The sequence below is a fragment of the Centropristis striata genome, chromosome 19, assembly GCF_030273125.1.
Source record: "Centropristis striata isolate RG_2023a ecotype Rhode Island chromosome 19, C.striata_1.0, whole genome shotgun sequence".
Taxonomy (NCBI): domain Eukaryota; kingdom Metazoa; phylum Chordata; class Actinopteri; order Perciformes; family Serranidae; genus Centropristis; species Centropristis striata.
Genome location: NC_081535.1, coordinates 28,293,037 through 28,313,388, shown reverse-complemented (window position 1 = coordinate 28,313,388; position 20,352 = coordinate 28,293,037). Strand labels below are relative to the sequence as shown.

At 36.1% G+C, this 20,352-nt stretch overlaps 1 protein-coding gene across 1 annotated transcript in view; it reads left to right on the top strand.

Moving 5' to 3' along the window:
• The first annotated feature begins 2,518 nt into the window (after nt 1-2,518).
• ralgps1 (Ral GEF with PH domain and SH3 binding motif 1) overlaps nt 2,519-20,352 on the top strand; it is a 59,524-nt gene continuing 41,690 nt past the window's right edge. The window contains exons 1-8 of the mRNA XM_059357844.1: nt 2,519-2,930; nt 11,826-11,965; nt 12,555-12,659; nt 14,743-14,793; nt 17,157-17,240; nt 19,070-19,159; nt 19,469-19,561; nt 19,883-20,009. Coding sequence (XP_059213827.1) covers nt 11,909-11,965; nt 12,555-12,659; nt 14,743-14,793; nt 17,157-17,240; nt 19,070-19,159; nt 19,469-19,561; nt 19,883-20,009 — 607 coding nt within the window. The 5' untranslated portion in view covers nt 2,519-2,930; nt 11,826-11,908. The remainder of the gene's footprint in view (nt 2,931-11,825; nt 11,966-12,554; nt 12,660-14,742; nt 14,794-17,156; nt 17,241-19,069; nt 19,160-19,468; nt 19,562-19,882; nt 20,010-20,352) is intronic.

Genomic DNA, 20,352 nt, shown 5'->3' with positions numbered 1-20,352 from the left:
TTCAAGTCATCTATAAATTGGGATTGTGTCACTGTGTTATTTGAAATATCACAGTCATATACTTTTTTGTGTTTTTATTGTTAAGTAATCGAGTTAGATGGCCACATTAAATATCAGGAAAGTAACATTAATTTATAGGTTATAAACTTCTGCCGACAACAAGCTAAAGATATTCCTGATGAATAAGTAGATTTAATCGCACCATGTTTAGATTAGTTTATTTAAAAGATATATCATATAAACACTCAACCATACATGAAATAGCATAGAATATGGATACGGGTCATTTTTTACCCATGTTGTGCATTAGAAGGGTAGTGACACAAAAAGGGATTTTATTCAACATGAATAAAGGAAAACATAAAATTAGGATGTATGATGATCAAAAACAACCTAATTGAGGAAAACCTGGAATACTGAATGACATCACTTTAGACCCATGTTGTGCATCACAGGGTTAAGTTGTATTTTTCACATACTATTGATTAGTTCTGTTTTCACACCCAGTCTCCGGGCTTAAAGCCCACAATACCGCAACTGTCTGTCTAAGTCGACCTTTTTGTACTTTATATATTGTCCTCACTTTACCTTTTGCATTCACATTCAAAGACGTCACTTAAGCCTTGCCATTAGTCAAAACGACTATGGCCTCGAGAGGGCGCCACAAACTACAGATATAAATCTGGGCCTTAGTAAGCTGCTCTACAAACCACATGTGAGGGAATTTTTGAGTTGCTGGAAATAAAATAATTTTCTGATTCCTGACAATGACTGATACACAATTCTACACACAGACATCAAGGTTATAATAGTTTTCGATTTTTCATTAGTTTTTTTCGTTGTAAATTTTTGTTTTTAAATTAAGTTGTTTTGGTGTTCTTGGAGGAGGCTATGAAATCATTTATAGGATTGATGACACTACTGGAGGATTTTGGGATATTATCAGGTTATAAAATTAACATCTTAAAAACACAGGTCATGACCTTGGATTGTAGTGCCCCAAGACATTTACAGGATAACTTTAATCTCAAATGGGAAGCCAATTCAATAAGATATTTAGGCACTAATCTGACTAAGGATCTCTCAAAACTATAACAAGCAAATTATGGACCACTATCCTCAAAAATAAAATCAGATATGCACAGATGGAACCTCATCCCCTTTATCAATTTGAATTCAAGGATAATTGCAGTCAAAATGAATATCCTCCCTGCCTATTATACATCTTTAGGACTCTACCAGTAGAGGTGAGCGACAATCAATTCAGAGAATGGGATAAATGGATCTCTCTTCATCTGGCAGGGAAAGAAACCACAGATTCGGTTTACCACTTTACAGCTACGAAAGGAGAGCGGTGGGATTGGATTGCACTTCCCTGTTTAAGACATTATTACTAAGCCTCACAACTAATTCCCTTGCTGCACTGGTGCAATGGGGAATACAAGGCCAGGTGGAAAGAATTAGAATCTGGTATGAGCCCTATCTTTCCCCTTGAAGCCACAATTGCTGATAGAGGACTGGTAGCTAAATTGGAAAATATTAACAACCCCTGGATTAATAAAACACTGAAAATATGGCAGAAGGTAGTTAACTCTGTGGAGTCTTGGGCTATTTTTTGTCCATTTTTGAATCCATTTAATTTCTTTTAGTGTCTTTGTAAGTCCTTTTGTGTCTTTTTTGGTCATTTTGTGTCTGTTATGTCATTTTTAGTTATTTTGTGTCTTTTTTTGTCATTTTGTGTCTTTGTGTTTTTTTTGGTCATTCTGTCTTCTCATTTTGTGTCTTTTTTGAGCATTTTGTGTCTTTTTTAGTCATTTTGTGTCCTTTTTGGTCATTTTGTGTCTTTTTTAGTCATTTTGTGTCTTTTTTAGTTATTTTGTGTCTTTTTAGTCATTTTGTGTCTTCTGTATTTAGTTTTTTTGTCATTCTGTCTTCTCATTCTGTGTCTTTTTTGGTCATTTTGTGTCTTTTTTTAGTCTTTTTGTGCCTTTTTTTAGTCACTTTGTGTCTTTTTTAGTCATATTGTGTCTCATTTTTGTAATTTTGTGTCTTTTTTAGTCCTTTAGTCCAACATAAAATGTGATTTTGATTTTTTTTTTAACTTTCAAAACACTATCATGCTCAATATTTTTTTTAAATGTTGCAAATGTGAACAAAGGTTGCAAATATAACATATAAGAGGGTTACATCCAGTTCTATCATTTTATACGAAATATATTTGACCTTGTCTCCAGTTTTACTTGGTATATCATCATCAAAGTGAAACTGGCCTCATGGAGTTCACAGCCAGAACTTTAGAGGTAAATTTACAGTAGGGCTCCACGCTGCTTCGTTTTCTAGTCTGGATGTAATAAAGAAGTCTGAATACTTTGGTGCTTTTGGAGACTCCAGAGGGATTAGGTTGGTTGCGACCCAGGACACTTAAGGACCGTACCAAGGAGGACCGTGATGTATGAGCCATCAGGAAGCTCATGAAGGCATCATAGATGCACCTGCGTCTGAAGGACTCGGACTCTGATTGGCTGCCTGTTAATAGGGGCGGGATCTCTCTGTGGAGCCCAGCGGATGATTAGGCAATACACCTGGCTGTCAAGATAAGTGCGCCTACCTGTCACTTCCTGCTGTCGGTATTTATGCATTTATACTAGTTTTTTCGACCAGAGATAATGTGGCACGTCACAGCCATGTTTGTATGATTTCGTGTAATGTATCCCACACGAGTTGTGGACCTTGCGGATCAAACGTTACGACTTTGGCTTCATGTTCGACTCAAAGGAGGAGTAACCCCCCTGGACACTGCTGGGAAAACACCGCTTGGATTTAATCAGCCACCTCAGCTGGACTCGTTTTAATGTGGGCTCATATTGGCGTCTCTGGTAATAAAGCAGCAGCAGCAGCAGCAGCAGTGAGGACGTCTGTCTGTTGGAAAGGTAGGCACTGCAGAGGCGTTAGTGTCTTTAACGGTCTGCGGTAAGATGAGGCTGTGCAGCGCTAATACAGCCAACATCAGCAGGCCTGGCTCTTCATATATACACATACGGAGCTGCTGTCGTGATGGACAGTGTATGCACATACATACGGCATGTTTGTGTGTTTACTTTGTTATTAAGGCGCGTGGATGTGCCTGTTTGTGGCACTGCACATAAATCTCGGCTGTCAACACATGTTTGTGTATGGGGCAGGGCCGGCTCCAGCATTTATCGGGCCCTGGGCGGAATATTCCCCCAAACAGGGGCCTTTTTTCTGACGTGCTGAACCTTTCTCATTCGCAGTGTCTAATTTTGTGTCTAGTTTTCAGATAAACATGAATGTATGTGACTGTAAACTGCACAGAAGCTGGTAGGGTTGTCATGATACTCAAATTTTCAATTCGATACCGATACTCAGGAAAATATTACTGATACTTGATGCCATTTTCGATACCACAAAGATAAAAACAAAGACCCCAAAATTTAACAGAAATATTTTTATTAATAAGTAAAATGCAACATGTAAAAATGAACAGAACCACAGGTTAAATATTTATCATAAAAACAGTTGTGCAAAAAGAAATTGCAACTATGATAGCAAGCTTCAGTTCCTCGATACTTTTGAAAATGAGTATCGTATCCAGATACAACGATTTAGTATTGATACTTTTGACAACCCTAGAAGCTGTATTCACCAACATGTATTACAGCAAAGACTCCATAAGTGTTATGAACCATTTAGTGGGCAAAATACATTGCTTGGCAAAGAAGTGGATGCACTGAATTCTTATTTTTTTGTAGAATTTATATAGATGATTGAAATAATAATAATTACAGGGCCAAAGAAATATTTTTTTTCAGTGTTTTGACCTTCTCATGTGGAGAGGTGGAGAGGAATTTGCTGTTGTACTTTCTGTTTGAACTAGGGCTGGGCGATATATCGATATAAAAAATATATCGATATATTTTTTAAAGGTGATATGGAATTAGACCATATTGCATTTATAGATATAGTTCAAACTTGCGCACATTTACATAAAAATCACTTACAGGATTAAAATTCTGAAAATCAACAAATATATTTTATATTTATGATTAGGATTGGTGTTGATAAAAAAAAAAGTGAAACGAGAAAATAATAATGTAGAATGTTTCTAAAGATTGATTTTGGAAAGCACTTGGTTGTATGAGTGTTTAAGTGAAACCAGAGTCAAATTTATTTCTATTAAGATATTTTTTTTTATTTAAATGTGCACTTTATGGAGCCTTGATTTTATAAAAAAAAAAAAAAAAAAAAAAAAAAAAGGTACTCCTGTTATACAGTATTTATGTTCACTAAAATGGTTTCAATAAAACTACTTGTGACATGTCATATTTGGCTTTGCTCTCACTTTGCTATAAAAATATCGTATATTGATATTCAGCCTAAATTTATCGGGGTATGACTTTTGGTCCATATCGCCCAGCCCTAGTCTGAACGTCACTCTGAGCCCCTCTGTCTGCTATATGTTCAACTTCTCTGCTTGTTCATGATCAAAGTATAATACAGTATAACCACAGAGTCCACTCAGCATCTCCTTCTCACTAGAACCAGTCAACTCAGTAACACATTTTGTTCAGATGAATGCAGTCACATCAGGGATTATTGTCAAAAATAATATTTACTATACTTTTACAGCTCATCTAAGGTAAAACAGGGCTCTATCTATTTCTTACAAGTTAACTGTGTGTGTGTGTGTGTGTGTGTGTGCGTGCGCCTTGATTTAAAAAAAAAAAAAAAAAATTATACAGTATTTATGTTCACTAAAATGGTTTCAACAAAACTACTTGTGACATGTCATTTTTGGCTTTGCTCTCACTTTGCTATAAAAATATCGTATATCGATATTCAGCCTAAATTTATTGGGATATGGCTTTTGGTCCATATCGCCCAGCCCTAGTCTGAACGTCACTCTGAGCCCCTCTATCTAGAACCAGTCAACTCAGTAATACAGTTTGTTCAGATAAATGCATCACATCAGGGATTATTGTCAAAAATTATATTTACTATACTTTTACAGCTCATCTAAGGTAAAACAGGGCTCTATTTCTTACAAGTTAACTGTGTGTGTGTGTGTGTGTGTGTGTGTGTGTTTGTGTGTGTGTGGGCAGGGGTTAGTCAGGGGTTACTAATGATTGTAATGATTTCATGCTGCATGTGTGTTTGATATAGAAACCTTGCAAAATGCAAAACATGAAACTCTATACTCCATGGCTGTTCATCCATAGTTTTCAGGGGCCCACATTCTCAGAAAGCTAAGGACCCGGGGGACATACAATTCCCTGAGCTGTTATTCCTATTATCTATCTACACCTGAAACTTGCTCTGCCATATTCATAAAACCTTTATTTTGCTACTTGGCAAAATAGTACAGATCACTGACTGAATACATTAAGTACTGTTTTTTCTTTGCATCAAAGGCTGTTACAGCCCCAGAAACACTTACTTGAAACATTTGAAACATTATGTCTGTTTAATTTGATCAATTCTGACATCTCCATCTGTAATACACATATGTTTCTTTCAAGCAATTCACAGAAGAGAGCAAACAGATAATCAGAACTGAATGTTTAGCTGAACTGGCAAATGGATTTGATGCCAAAAAGTTGGAGCAACAAAAGCTTTTGACAACAAACACTGTCCAAACAGATCAAACAGACCCAATACCACAGCTTGACTTGTATACAAAGAACATATTTTGATAACTTTCATTTGGCCACCTAGAGGTCAACAGAAAAAGATACCACCCACACACCCAAGAGCCACTAATGAGAGAGATTGCACTTTTTTAAAAGAACAATGGCAGAGAAAGATGGTTCATATGAAGTCAGGGCTATGCACAAACAGTGATGCAGATGCTCGTTTGTCAAGGAGGACCGAGGAGCGTTTGTTTTTATGCCGTTCATGTGAGACAAGCTGGATTTGCAGGTGTATGTAGATTAGGGCTGGGCGATATGGACCAAAAGTTATATCCCGATATATTTAGGCTGAATATCGATATATACAATATGTATCCTGATATTTTTTTACCGCAAAGTGAGAGCAAATGTTCAGTCAAAGCCATATGACATGTCACCAGTAGTTTTATTGAAACTGTTTATTTAAGTTAACATAAATACTGTATAACAACAGGAGTACCTATTAAAAAAAAATCAAAGCTTCATAAAATGCACATTTAATTAAAAATATATAACTTAAATATAAATACCCTATGAAATAAAATCTCAATTTTTTTCTGAAATAAATACATTTATATGAGAAAAGAATAACGAACATTACAAAAGAACTAAATATGACAAACCCTAGTAAGGGCAGCATTTATATGTAAAATATATTTTTTTTAAACAATATCGATATGTGCGATATGGTCTAATTCCATATCACAATTAAAAATATATCGATATATTTTTTATATCGATATATCGCCCAGCTCTAATGTAGATCCAAACTTTGTTTGGGAATTTTTCCACATCAGTAAACACTGTCCAAAGCTTTTGGAAGCCTTCTCTCTCAGGTGAATGCTTCAGATCAGATGATGATGCACGTCAATGATCTCCAGTTGCAGGGCGCCTAGTTCACCAGTAATTCTTGGGTATATATCTGTGTCGGCAAATGGGTCCCTTACGAAACTCAGCAACTCTTTGGGCATGTCAAGTCACTGAAAGTGGTTGCAAAGTAGTTTCTCAAGTTACTTAAAAAATCGGACATTACTTGAGTGGCTGTAATCAGTGATGACAACTTAATAATGTCAGGGATTGTGGGAAAATGGAGCATCCCGTCAGTGAGATTGGACGAGAAAAGAACTAGGTGCTTGCTGTTTCCTCCCTGAGCTCCCAGACTCTTGCTTAGCCATCGCACATTATTATTAGTGGTCGACCGATACAGGTTTTTTAAGGCCAATACCGATTATTTTGACATCAGTCTCAACCGCTATGTTTCCCCGATATGTGCTGCAGATTTTTTTTTGGCCGATTCTTGAAGCCGATATTGCCTTTTCTCCCTCCATTTACATGATAAAAATGACACAATGATAACAAATGTTACATGTCTCAATTTAAACAAAAAATGAAATATTTATTAACAAAACAAACAAAACATATTAACAGTTGGATAGCAAACAATGTGTATGTTGTTCTAGGTGTTTTTCTTTTTTCCGGTATCAGCAGCAGCTCACCAGAGAATGGAGATGTTGCACCGAGCCTTGCCTGCTGTTGGCTCAGAGAAATGGGCTAATTGAATGGCGAATGTACGCACGTATCGGCCGATGCCGATACAATTAAAAAAACGCGAATATCGGCCCGATATATCGGTCTACCTCTAATCATTATGTAAAACTAAGTCACAATGCTCAGATAACATGTCAGCAAGTAGTTGATGGAAGTTGAACGGTCTGTGCTGAAGACTGGATGTTGATCCGATGAAGTTGATGATGGACATTACTGAGTCTAGTGCTGTGCGGTATGACCAAAAATGCATATCACTGTATTTTTCAAAATTATAACGGTTTCACGGTATATGGCGGTATTTTCTTTTTTCAGGCATAATCTAGTGTTAACAACATTTTCTACTGGTTGAGAGAGGAATTACTGCAGTAGATTGACTAAGGATGGTCATGATGAGTGAATATTATATATATATATATATATCTTAGTATTACTGGTTTTCTCAGTCGCTTTGGTGCATTTTTCATATCGCTCTTTACATTTGCACAGTTAATGCATTTCTCAAAACAATTAGTACAAACTGCAAAACCTAGTTGATAACCTGCAGAAGCATGTCACTTGCTCAAAATGGATAGCTCATTCCTCAAAGCAAGTATTCATGTCAATGAAAGTGTCAGTGTCATCAGATGAAAAGTCCTGACACCATGTTTATGAACAAGATAGTCAAATGTCTCTGTCATGTTTTCATTATGACAGTTTACTCTGGAAATGTTTTCAATGCAAAAAAAGTCAGATCTTGGGGACGCTATCTGAAAATGCTCCAGACAGCACTATTTACTATTTACACAGCCATTTGGAAAACTACAGTAAAGTTACACATTAATGTATTTAGTGAGGTAAACTGAGTATAACACACTGAATATTTCTGTTTCATATTTTTACTGCATATGCTCTTTGAAATTCTAATTTTTTTAACAGCATTTTGCCAAAGGAAATAAACACCCTTATTCACAACAAACTTAAAGTCCCTTTGGGTAGAGCTGTGACAGTCATGTGTCACAGTGTTGTAGAAATGGTCCTCACTATGTCCTGCTGGTTCATATATGTTGTAAAGTGTTTATGGTTTATGGATTCAGCTCTGAGTGATTGTAGAGAAGTGGCTTATCATTGGTTCAACTAATGCGTCACACAGCCCTTCTCATCAGTGAAAGCTGAGGTTCACCTGAGAGAAATTATTCAATTTCTAGACACATTTTCAGTAAAAAATAAAGATTTAAAACAGTGTATACAATTAGCTCGACAGATTTTGACAACTAGTTCAACATTTTTGTATGTAAAGACTCAAGCAATGAAATTAGGACTATATATTTTATATGGAATGACTATCCAGCATTCACAAGTATAGGTAATTTGTCTGAAATGACATAAGCAAATGATAATGTTATAAACAGCAGAGGGTTGTATGAAAGCAATTGATGCATGTCCAAAAGCTTTTTTGTAATTAGTTGTAAGGAATGAGAAACCGCTACTATGATGAGCACAAATGACTAAATGTTGTGGAGGTTGAACTAACTATCTAACTAGAAATGCACCAAAGTGACTGAGAAAAACTAATGTGCTGGCGCTTTCATGGACTCCAGAGTATTAAGTGACATTTGGCTCGACTTTCCTTTATTTTTTCCCTTGTCACCTGCTGATGTGGAGGGCACTGATCTTAACTTCATACGTTCTTGATATTCCCAGACATGCTTGCAGCAAAGGTGGTGGAGTAAATTGTAGTGATGTGCCAATGAAGCTTCATGAACCATTTCCATTATTTTCTGAGCCCACTAGATGGAGCTATTGGTTTAAAGAAAAAAGCTGAAGCAATGGTAATTGAGTGTGGTTTCAGCAAGTTGTTGTTCAGAAAGCACCATCTAGTGGACTCAGAAAATAAAGAAAATGGTTCATGAAGCTTCACTGGCACATCACTAGTAAATTGCCCGTGTCCTGTGACAACACTTGCATAAAATGGTTGTTTGGTCAACGTCAGATTTTTTGAAAGCAAAAGAGACAAAGCCTCAGTCTCATCATGCTCTAGTTCTGCAGCCTTGATTTTGGAACTTTCAGTTTCTATCCTCTCCATCTTCACTGTAATGTAACACCACTAAAGATTTTCACTCACCACGCCACGCACCCTGAGTGTTTACAAGCAGAAGCACAACATTGAAAAGGCTCCACTGTAACCGTGTCACGCTGCGTTGCTTTCCCAACGTTGTGTAAGCAAATACACCGGTATCTTAAAAATTCAAATCATAACAGAAATAAACACCGGTATTGGGTGTGCAGCCAGGCCGTTCACTTTACCGGTCATAGACTGCATGCAGTCTGTAACAACATTGTTTACTGTGCAGTATTTAATGGTATACAATACCATTAAAAAATCACAATGTTTAACTGTTTTTTTATTCTTACAGTAAACAAATCAGTACTGTAAACACAACTAAAAAGTCAGTGTTTATTTGTTTTTAGTTTACAGTAAAGAAACCAGTACTGTAAATAAGTTACTGTAAAAATCACAGTAAGTTCTTTACAGTGCAGCATGTTAACGCACTCCAAATCAAGTCCATTGTCATTAAAAAAAAAATGCAACAGTCCTCTTGAAAAGGATTTCACCTTCCAGTGGTATTAGGCCCAGGATGTTCCGTCTCTCTCTGAAACACGCACCATCGGAAAAACAAACAAAAAACAAAGATGTTCTGTGATATGAGGAGTGCTTTGCTGTTTTTAACGCTTTACTGTGGCAACGATGCCAGTCATTCACAAGTTCTTTTCCCAAGTTTTCATTATTATTACATTTTTTTATACTGTAAAAACTGACTTGCAGGCTGGTCTGATGTCATCCGGCCAGTGGGCCGCCTGTTGCTATACACAATATGACCTACTGGTCACTGCCTAAGCTTTTACATTTTTTTTTTTGCAGAATTAAATCTGCAAGATTCTTCATCCCCAATTCAGCAGTGGGGAGAAAGGCATTTTCTGCTCCTCTATATATATATACACATATATTTTTTTTTTCCCACTCTCAGAGGTATATATATTGTAATTTTTACTCCACTACTTTTTTCTGACACCAATGTGTTATTTTTCAGATTGTTAATACAAAATGTCAATCTATTATGAATTCCAGGGACTTAATAGCCTATTTTGTATTTTGCCCTTGGTGTCCATATGTGGCTTGTGTATACTGCCATCTTGTGGTCACATTGTATGTTACTGTTGAGACAGTTCCTAATACTTTTCTCTATTACTTCTCTTTGCATGCATGTGGCTGGTAATGCTGCTAATAAACTATTTAAGAATCAAGAAGCTTTAATCTTCTGAAGTGTGCTATTAAGGGACACACAGTGGTGTGAAAAAATGTTGGCCGCCTTCCAACACATTTTTTGCATGTTTGTCTCACTTAAGTCTTTCAACACAATTAAACACAAAATGAAGTTTTTGAATGAATGTTTTTATTATTAACCCTTTGTTGCACAACATGGGCCTAAAGTGACCCGACTGAGTTTTTATTTTCTGTATTTTCCTTTGCAATAAATTAATTTCATCATTCAGTATTGCAGGTTTTCCTCAAATAGCTTGTTTTTGATCATCATACAAAAAGGGTTTTTATTCAAAAAGTAAGAAATGAAAGCCAACAAATTAGAATGTATCACCACGCTTCAAATGCACAAGGTCATTTTTGACCCATGGGTGTAAACTTGACGTAATAATACAAAAACTACTTTTATTCATAAAGTATGAAAGGAAAAATGGATATAATGATCTGTTGTAATAAAAAATAAAAAAAAATATTCAAACACACAGCCAGCATGAAAAAACATGGGAAATAAATGCAGGTCATTTTTGACCCATGTTGTGCATTAGAAGGTCACCAATTCACAAATCACCAATTTAAAACCTGATAAAGAAGACACAAATATTAACTATCCTATTTTGTTAAATTGGTGTTTTTCCAATGGAAATTATTATTTGGAGGCTCTAATAAGTCTCAAATGGTAAAATATGTGATTTTCCAATTTAATCTGGTGGCTCTAACAACTATTTTAAAGTTAAACCTTAACAATAAGACAAAAATAGTTACACATACACATGATTTAGTGTATCACTTTTTTTATCACTACGCTTCTAATGCACAAGGTCATTTTTGACCTGTGTATAAACTTGATGTAATAATACAAAAACTAAAAAAATAGATATAATCTGTGAATGAACTGGCCTAAGGGCTTATCCATACATACTGTACGTATGGATTAGCCCTTAGGCCAGGTGATTCTAAACATTTTCTTTACATTTTTCATAGCATCCCAACTCTTGAAATCCAGGTTAGTTTAGTTTCCGTTGACTCAAATACTCAAAGGGCAGATCTCAGTGTTTCTAAATGTATTAGTCAGGCTGAATTTTGTCCACATGTGTATAAAATAATATACATCTAGAATAGTTCCTATTGATGTGTTGTGCAGCAAAAACGTTGCCTTTTAGTTGTAAACGCTTCACTCATTATAAGCGTCCCAGTAAAGCATTAAGATAAGCACATATAGGGTAACTGCCAAGCTAATTCCCTTAATCATAGACAATTAATTAAGGTTTGAAATTTGTCTCCTCTATCTCCAGGCATGAATGAGAGGTTATGTGTGCCCCCCTAGCTAAAGGCCTCTGTTGCCCTGACCTGTGCTTCCACCAGTCCCTCTGTGAGCATGTATCGCAGGGACGGGCTTTCAGATGGCACCAGCATCAACTCAGTCACCTCAGAGGTAAGAACACACTTCCTATTCATTCTGTTTAAAATTCATTCATAACCCTTTAATGTGTGAACAATACGAACTTTCACAGACTTAAATATATAAATAATCAATATATGTGTGTGTATGTATATATGTGTGTGTGTGTGTGTGTGTGTGTGTATATATATATATATATATATATATATATATATAAAATGTGTGTTTTTATACTCTCTAAATTGCTGATTGATATTTACACATCCAGGGAATAATTAACCCTTTACCCCCGCGGCTAAAAACAAATCCTAGAGGAAACACTGCATATTGTACAAATTGTCAATATTGCACTGAAGCTGGATTTTTTTTTTTAATTGTGAAAAAAGTCTGAGAATATATCTAGAAATCTGAGAATATATTTTGAAAATCTGAGAATATCTATATAGAAACCTGAGAATATATATTGAAACCTGAGAATATATATTCTCAGGTCTTATTCTACATATATTCCATCCATATTCTCAAACTTTCATTCCATATATATAATAATTTCCTGTATGTATATGTATGAATATATAATGTATGCATGTACATGGCCATATACTCTGATCCTGTGTCTCAGGCCAGCAGCAGCTCTGACTCTCTGGATGTTCCCTGCGTGGACTACGCCAAAAGCTACGATGCAGTTGTCTTTGATGTGCTGAAAGTGACTCCTGAAGAGTTTGCTGTGAGTACGCTTCAAATGTCACTCACTATTTGTGCAGCATACAAGACGGATCAGATATGACCTGGATGAGCTAAACAAACTATTACACTACTTATGACTTAAACCCTAACTTTTACATGTTAAGGACAGGGAGATGGATGTTAGCTCCCTGATAAAGTTTCCCTCTAACAGTTTTGAACTTTCTCTCAATCAAAAGTGTTGGCAACTGTGTCACACTCTGACTCAGAGTGAGGGTAGATTGCCATTTGGCAGACTGGAAAAATTCCCCCAAAATTTGTAAGGGAAACTCAAAAAAGTGCCTTACAAGGATAATGACAAGTCAAAGTCAAAAGTGAAGGTGCAAAATGCCCATTTATTATGGCCGACCACCAGAACTATTTACATAAAAAAGAAATCTCCAAAAACATCAAATAAAAATAAAAGGGAGGGTCAGCACAGCTCAGCAGTCCCCCAGCGACTACCATAAGTGAGCAAAATACTACCATTATAAAGCCTAAGCTCCTGCCTCTGGAACAGACCATTCCAGACAATTAAATATATAATCATGTTTAGATTTATACAAAATACATGGGACATCATCACTCAAATATTTCAGGCTTAAATAGACATGGTAATACATATTCTACAATAATAATTCTACCCATAACCCTGAAACAAAGAGGAATAACAGAAACATTGGTTTAGCCTTGTGACGTCCCACATTTCACACAGGCAGAATATAAGGGCAGCATTCACTGTCCTCGGGTCCTTTCACCAACCAGGAAGTACTGTGGGTGGTAAAGAAAGCAATTGCAACAACTAACAAATGTACATTAAGTGTGTTAAAAATAAATGTTGGCATACTCTCAGTCAGTTGTTGAGTCTTGTCTTTAAAGCAAGTAAATGTAACATTTCAAAGCTGTAAATCATGATGGCCGATTCGGCACAGGAATATGCAAATGAGGGTTAATGAATATGTAAATTAATGTTAATGAGCCACTCAGTTCGCTATTTGTAACTGTAACACTAGTGTGTGCACCCACCAGGCTATAGTTAGCAGCTACCAGGCTGCTCTTGACTGCATAAGCAGCGTTTCCTTTAGGGGGAAAAGTGTCCACCGGGAAAGTCTCAGGCCACGCCCTTTCAAGAGTCTGCTCACTCTGCATGTCTCCACTACAAGTTAGCCCCAAGAGGGATTTAGAGACTCCCGAGGTGACGTATGGTTTTCACATACATGGTGATCACATACGCGATGGATTAGCAACGGGAGACGCAACTGTGGCCGCTGTCGCTAACTGTGCACAATGTCAGCAGCTGATCGTAAACAAAGCAGCATGCCTGATTATGCACAGCGTCTCCGCTGATCATAAACATAGTGATTGTGTATTAACCGGCATCGCCAACTGTGCACAGTGTCTGGTGCTTGTTGTAAACAAACAGAGATCGCTAAGTGAACACCTCCTGCAGAAACAGCCTTATAGTTATGGTGAATGTTGGTATTTGGTGTTAGAGGCTGGTTACCATGTAGTAAACACATAGTTGTGACCCCACTCTTGAATTTGCTCGAGACCTGGTACAACCTATATTTTATATACTTATTTAGCTATTTATGATCTAAAAATCAAATAATTTGTATTTCAGCCTTTTTACCACAACAAGCCCCTTGACTTCCTCAATAAAATCTTTTCTATTCAAGATACACCTAACTTCCTGAAACTTCTTAATACTAGTGTTTTCTATAGAAAACACTAGCCCTCATCCTCCAGGCGTATTGGTTCTATTTAGTCAACTGTTGAGAGTAAACTAATTAGCAGTACAGATGATCTAATTGAAGGACAAGCTATGAACACATGCAGCCCCTTCAGAGATAAACACTACAGAGATGTCTATCTGAAATAGTCCATTTTATTAATTTGTATTCATCACAGATCTGTTATCAGTTATTCCCAGCCAAGCATTTCCACTTATTACCAATGAACCTATGTATCTATTCACCCATTATTATAATTTCACAATGTCATTCAGCTGTTGTATGAACTATATGTAAATATACCATTTCTTAATGTCCTGCATAATAATATGGATTTATTTCTTGTTATATTAGAGCCAAATCACCCTGATGGATGCACCAGTCTTCAAAGCGATACATCCAGAGGTAAGAGCGTGTTAATGAAAATTGAATAAACAACATCAGCTTCAAACTTTCATTTATCCTTTATTTATATCTCAGATCAGGGAGAGCCCTCATTTTCAGTGATGTCAAGAAAAAAAAAATGAAAGAACAGACAACAACAGACGAAACACCATTGAAAACAGTTACATTCACAAGCGGAGAATTTGGTTATTTTGTTAGTTTAAAATGGTCCATAGTAACAATTGTGTTGAGTTTGAATGTACGTTGTAAGATGTTCCAGTTACATGCAGCAGAAAAACTGAAAGCACTTTTTCCAAATTCAGTATTTGTCCGAGGAACATTGAGCATTAAGCATTAATCACTAGATCGTGTAGGATAATTACTATGTGACCAGTTTAATAAAATGCTGAGGTATGATGGCATGTTGCCTAACAGGACTTAATAAATAAAAAGGAACCAATGCATAGATAAAGGTGCCCCTCCCACCTTGTTGTATGAAATGCAATGATGTGTTTAGTAACTGTCACCAGTAATAAATCAGAGTCCAGTGAGGTGAGAGTGGAGGGAGGAGCATGTCTATAGATAACATCAGTATAATCCAGAACTGATAAAAAGACAGAAACAAGACAAATTTCCTTTTTTTTCTGTTGTAACTTACTTGCAAGACCAACAACGAAGCCGTGATAAACATGTTTATCAGAGTTTAGCGTTGTTGTTGTTGTTGTTGTCACAAGACATGTCATACTTTGTGGACCAGTTGAGCTCATCAAAATTGACTTTCTCACCCTGCTGAGCTTTTATTGCCTCAATTACCCCAGGTCAACACATTTCAGCTGCAGAAAATATTTAAAAAAAATGTAGAAAAGAATGAGTTCCCAACTGTATGAACATGGCCAAAAGATGTCTTGTTGTTTTCTCCCAACGGGTTAGTGTTCCTTTCAGCAGCTGCATGAATCTGACTGTATTTATTTCACACCAGTGTCTCAACCTCGTCTTTGTCTTGCAACATTTCTGAGGTTTTTTGTGTCCGTCTCTGGTGAAAGTTTTTCCTTTTACGTTATTGTTTTTAACTTTTTATTTTATTTTATTTTTTACTGTGAATACAACACAGATTCCGAAAAGGTTGCTATGCTGTCTTAAATGTAAAGGAATGCCTTAATTTCTTTTAAAGCCATGTTGTCAAAAATATAGACTGTCTCTTGGTATTGTCTTGCTGAAATAATCAGGGATGTCCCTGGAAAAGACATTGTCTGGATGGCAGCTGTTGAGAAATGTATTGAGGAAACCTTTAAAATTAAATTATCTGACTCCAACACCAAATCCTCACCTATTTCTCTGCACCGATCGTTTGATGGGGAATGATGAGCAGGAGACGTCCCAGTTCTCTGTTTAACTTCATTTTATTACAATACGTCAAGAAACGTGCAGTTACAGAGTCTCTGGGTTCAAACTACACGTCCCTGACATGACATCAGGCTGGTCAGTTCATGAAGGCTGAACACAGTCTAATTTTCCTAAACCCTTTTTTATAACGTAACAGAGGTTTTAGTAAAAAATGTAGGTTGATCTCCAGAAAGTGCCTCCTTTCGATCCGTTGATTTGTTAGTTTATTCAATAGTGGACACTCATGTCACCAAGCAGAGAAGTCATATATCTCTCTGCTTAGCACGTCATGTCCAAGTGACCTGCCCAGTAACAATCTTTCAAAACACAAACTCCTGCCTTGATATGACCTACAGAGATACTATTGGAGACACAGATTTTGCAACAAACAATAAAACATAAAATATATCTTTTTGTGATAATAGAATCTTACTCTAAGTAGGACAGAGAAAGTTTAAGCAGATGGAGTAAATGTATTTAGTTTAATCATAGTTTAAAAACAATATTAGCTCATGATCATTGTAGCAAAGCATCTTGCATGATTAATCTATAAATGCACAGAGAGAGGTTACATACACAGTTAGTGAATTATGCACGCATAGATGGTGACCTACATTAACAGATAGTGACCCCCATCCACAGAGACAGAATGACAGATTATTGTAACACAGCATATGTTACTCCAAAATCTGTATGTACCTTTTTAGCATTAATGGTTTCACAGACGTGACAGTTGCCAGTGATGCATTAATACACGCCCATACCATCACATGTTCTGGCGTTTTTGTGCTGGTAGGAAGCTGGATGGTCCTTTTCTTTCCCGGTTGACAAGGCAACAGCTCTGGGGTAAAACATTGACAATATGTAAGGATTTTTCTTGAGTATGATTTTTAAGAGGGGATTTCTGATAAGCTCAAATCAACTGGTGTAATCCTTTTAATTAAACTCAATGGGCTCATGCTTTCTATATAAATCTGTTTCTGTGATTGTGTGATTGTCAGGAGCTAGCCAGCTGCGGATGGAACGGGAAAGAGAAACACAGTTTAGCCCCAAATGTGGTCGCATTCACACGCAGGTTCAACCAGGTATGTATTTACACAATTTGATTACTTTATCACGTCCATGTTTCTTTCATGTGAGATCCTTCCAGTTTATGAGACAAATAAATGTCTTAAATGTCTTGCAGTGAGTCAATGTTCTCAGCACATTTCTACTTTCAGGGTTCATACGGGTGCTTGAAATCCTTGAAAATGCTTGAATTTTAATGTTGAATTTCAAGGTTTGAAAAGTGCTTGGATTTTGGATTAAGTGCTTGTAAATACTTGAAATTCTTACTGTATTTCTCTTGCAATCTGACTATAGATAACCACATTTTCAATGGAAAAAAATGATATAAACTGAATAGCCTATAGTCTATTTGAAATGAAGACCACTCCGCCTGCGTCTTGTTTCTGAGATGTTTCTTGTTGCTCTACCCTGTATCTTCTTACTGAAGGGAGTTTTTCTAATTCCTAGTGGATGTGAGGGCTCCTAAAGCCTATTTGTGGGTCTTTCCTCCTAGTTTGGGTCGTGTATAGTTCCACCAGCTGCCTGTTGATGATTTTTGTGAGCTTACTTTTGCTCCTAGCCCCTAGATTCCCATACCAGTTTGTTTTATGAGATTAGCAAACTACTTTTAGTTGTTAAAAGTGTAATACCATTGCTGGTGGTGTGGTTAAGTGAAATTACCCCTTTTAGTATCAAAGTACTCATCTAAAACATGACATTTACAACCGTTGAAAGGTACTGGAAAAGCTTGAAAATGGACCTTGAAAGTCCTTGAAAAGTGTTTGAATTTGACCACTGAAAAAGTGTACGAACCCTGTACTTTGTAAAAGAAGGTGGGAACCAAGCGTTAATCAGCGGGATGATCATAACCTGAATAACAAGCTTGGTATTGCTTTTGGGTTTAATCTCATTCCTACTTCTTAGTTTATCATTCAAATCCTTAGAGCTCTCAGCCATTTAGAGCTCAAACAATTATTTTCCTTCTTTCATTCAGGTTTTTTTAAACTTTTAAAATTGATGAGATGCATTCATCAATATTTTTGCATTGGATCAAATGTTTTCAGCAGAATGCAGCTATTATTTTAGTGAAAGAAGCTCCGATAAACCCACATTAAACTACATGCTATGCTCCTGCTTAAGGTTTTATTCAACACTTTTAGAATATGCAGCAGTACTCATTAACACCTGGATGCTGATGGAGGAAAATGGTGGAGTACCACTGTAATGATGCATAATAAAGATAAAAAATATGCAAAAAATAATGGCTTATATAATGCCGTCTATTGCGGTCATTTCAGAATAACTCGACTAATTTTACACATCAAACTTTATTCACAAGTTAACTCTGTTTGTGTGTGGCAAGGTTATAATCGTTTTGGATTTTTCATTAGTTTCATTGCTAGTTTTAATGAGTTTTTATTTTTTGGAAAATACTTAGTTTTTATTAGTTTTAGTGCTAGTTTTAGGTTTTTTGTAATGGGGTATGTGTTGGGTGCCAGATTAAAAAAAGTCACAATAAATGTTTCCTTTATTTCCTTTGTCTGATCCATCTCAGCCCCAATAAGTTTATTAAGTCATAAAACCAGATAGATAAAAAAGGTTTTAATATCAACCAAAAAGGTTTCCGTATGAAAAAAGTTGACAGAGACGAGAACATTTTCACTATAATTTTAGCTAGTTTTAGTTAGTTTTGTAACCACAAAATACAGTTTGAGTTAGTTACCGTTTTTTAAAAAAAAACAAACTCAATTTTATTTTTATTTCAGTTAACAGTTTTTTCAATTCTAGTTTTCGTTAATTCGTTAGTTTTCATTTACTATAATAACCTTGGTGTGTGGTGTGTTTAATATCTATTTGTATGTTCCAGGTGAGCTTTTGGCTTGTGAGAGAAATCTTAACCGCCCAGACGCTGAAAATCCGAGCAGAAATACTGAGCCATTTTGTCAAAATAGCAAAGGTAAGTTTAAATGACTAAATAAATGCTCCTGTTAACAACTACACGAAACAAATTGCATATATAAGTAATTTGTAAGTAAAACCAGAAGACAGAAAGAAGACTGCAGGAACATGGCAGCTTTAAATGTGATTATGACTATTACACTTATCATGCCTCTATTAGATAGTAATCAGTAATCTACTAATCAACAATAAGAGATGGATCCATCAAAGGTCCCTGGCTGGATTAAAATCTGGCACATTGCAATTCTTTTTGTTTTATTTAAATTGGATTTTCTATGTTGTTCATAAAATATTTGTTTGTTTCCAGAAACTGTTGGAGCTGAACAACCTTCATTCTCTTGTGTCGGTGGTGTCTGCTCTGCAGAGTGCTCCCATCTTCAGACTGAGCAAAACTTGGGCAGTAAGTAACTTTTCTCAACAAAATTTAAGCAAACTCCATTTGTTTACTCATATTGTCTGTTTATGACTTTCCAGACATTAAAAATATCTTGTTTATGATATTTTATTATATTATTTTATTTCTTTTTTTTCATCTCTGTCTTCCTGTCCTGTTCACCTCTGTAATATTGTATGTGTGTTTTATACGTTTGGACGGCAAATTTCGTTGTACTAGTACTTGTTACTCTGTGCAATGACAATAAAGGCTTGTGATTCTGACATAAGTAACAGGCTCTGAATGAGAGACAGATTAAATGTGTGTCATTTTTCTCTTCTTTTGTAGCTGATCAGTCGGAAAGACAAGGCCACATTTGAGAAGCTAAACTATCTGACATCAAAGGAGGAGAACTACACCCGTATGAGAGAATACATCCGCTCCCTAAAGATGGTGCCCCGCATTCCTTACCTAGGTAAGTCGTCCATCTTTGCCTCAATATTATTTCAACACAACCTGCTTTAAAAGTAGTAGTTTCCAAGCCTCTTTTTCTTAAAATGTCAGTTTAAAGAGGTGCCGAATTTATATGAGTATATTATAACTTATTTGTAAGTACTTCATAAGGCTGAATTATTTAGCTAATTGGTCCATAGAAAAAGCCCATAAACAGTATTTTCATTCTGTCATCATGAAACGTGTAAATATCACATGTAGCCTATATTAACACATAACACACCGACCACTGGTCAAACAGTTGATTTATAATTAGGCCTGTCACAATAATGACTATATCGAATTATTGTTCGATCTAAAAAATG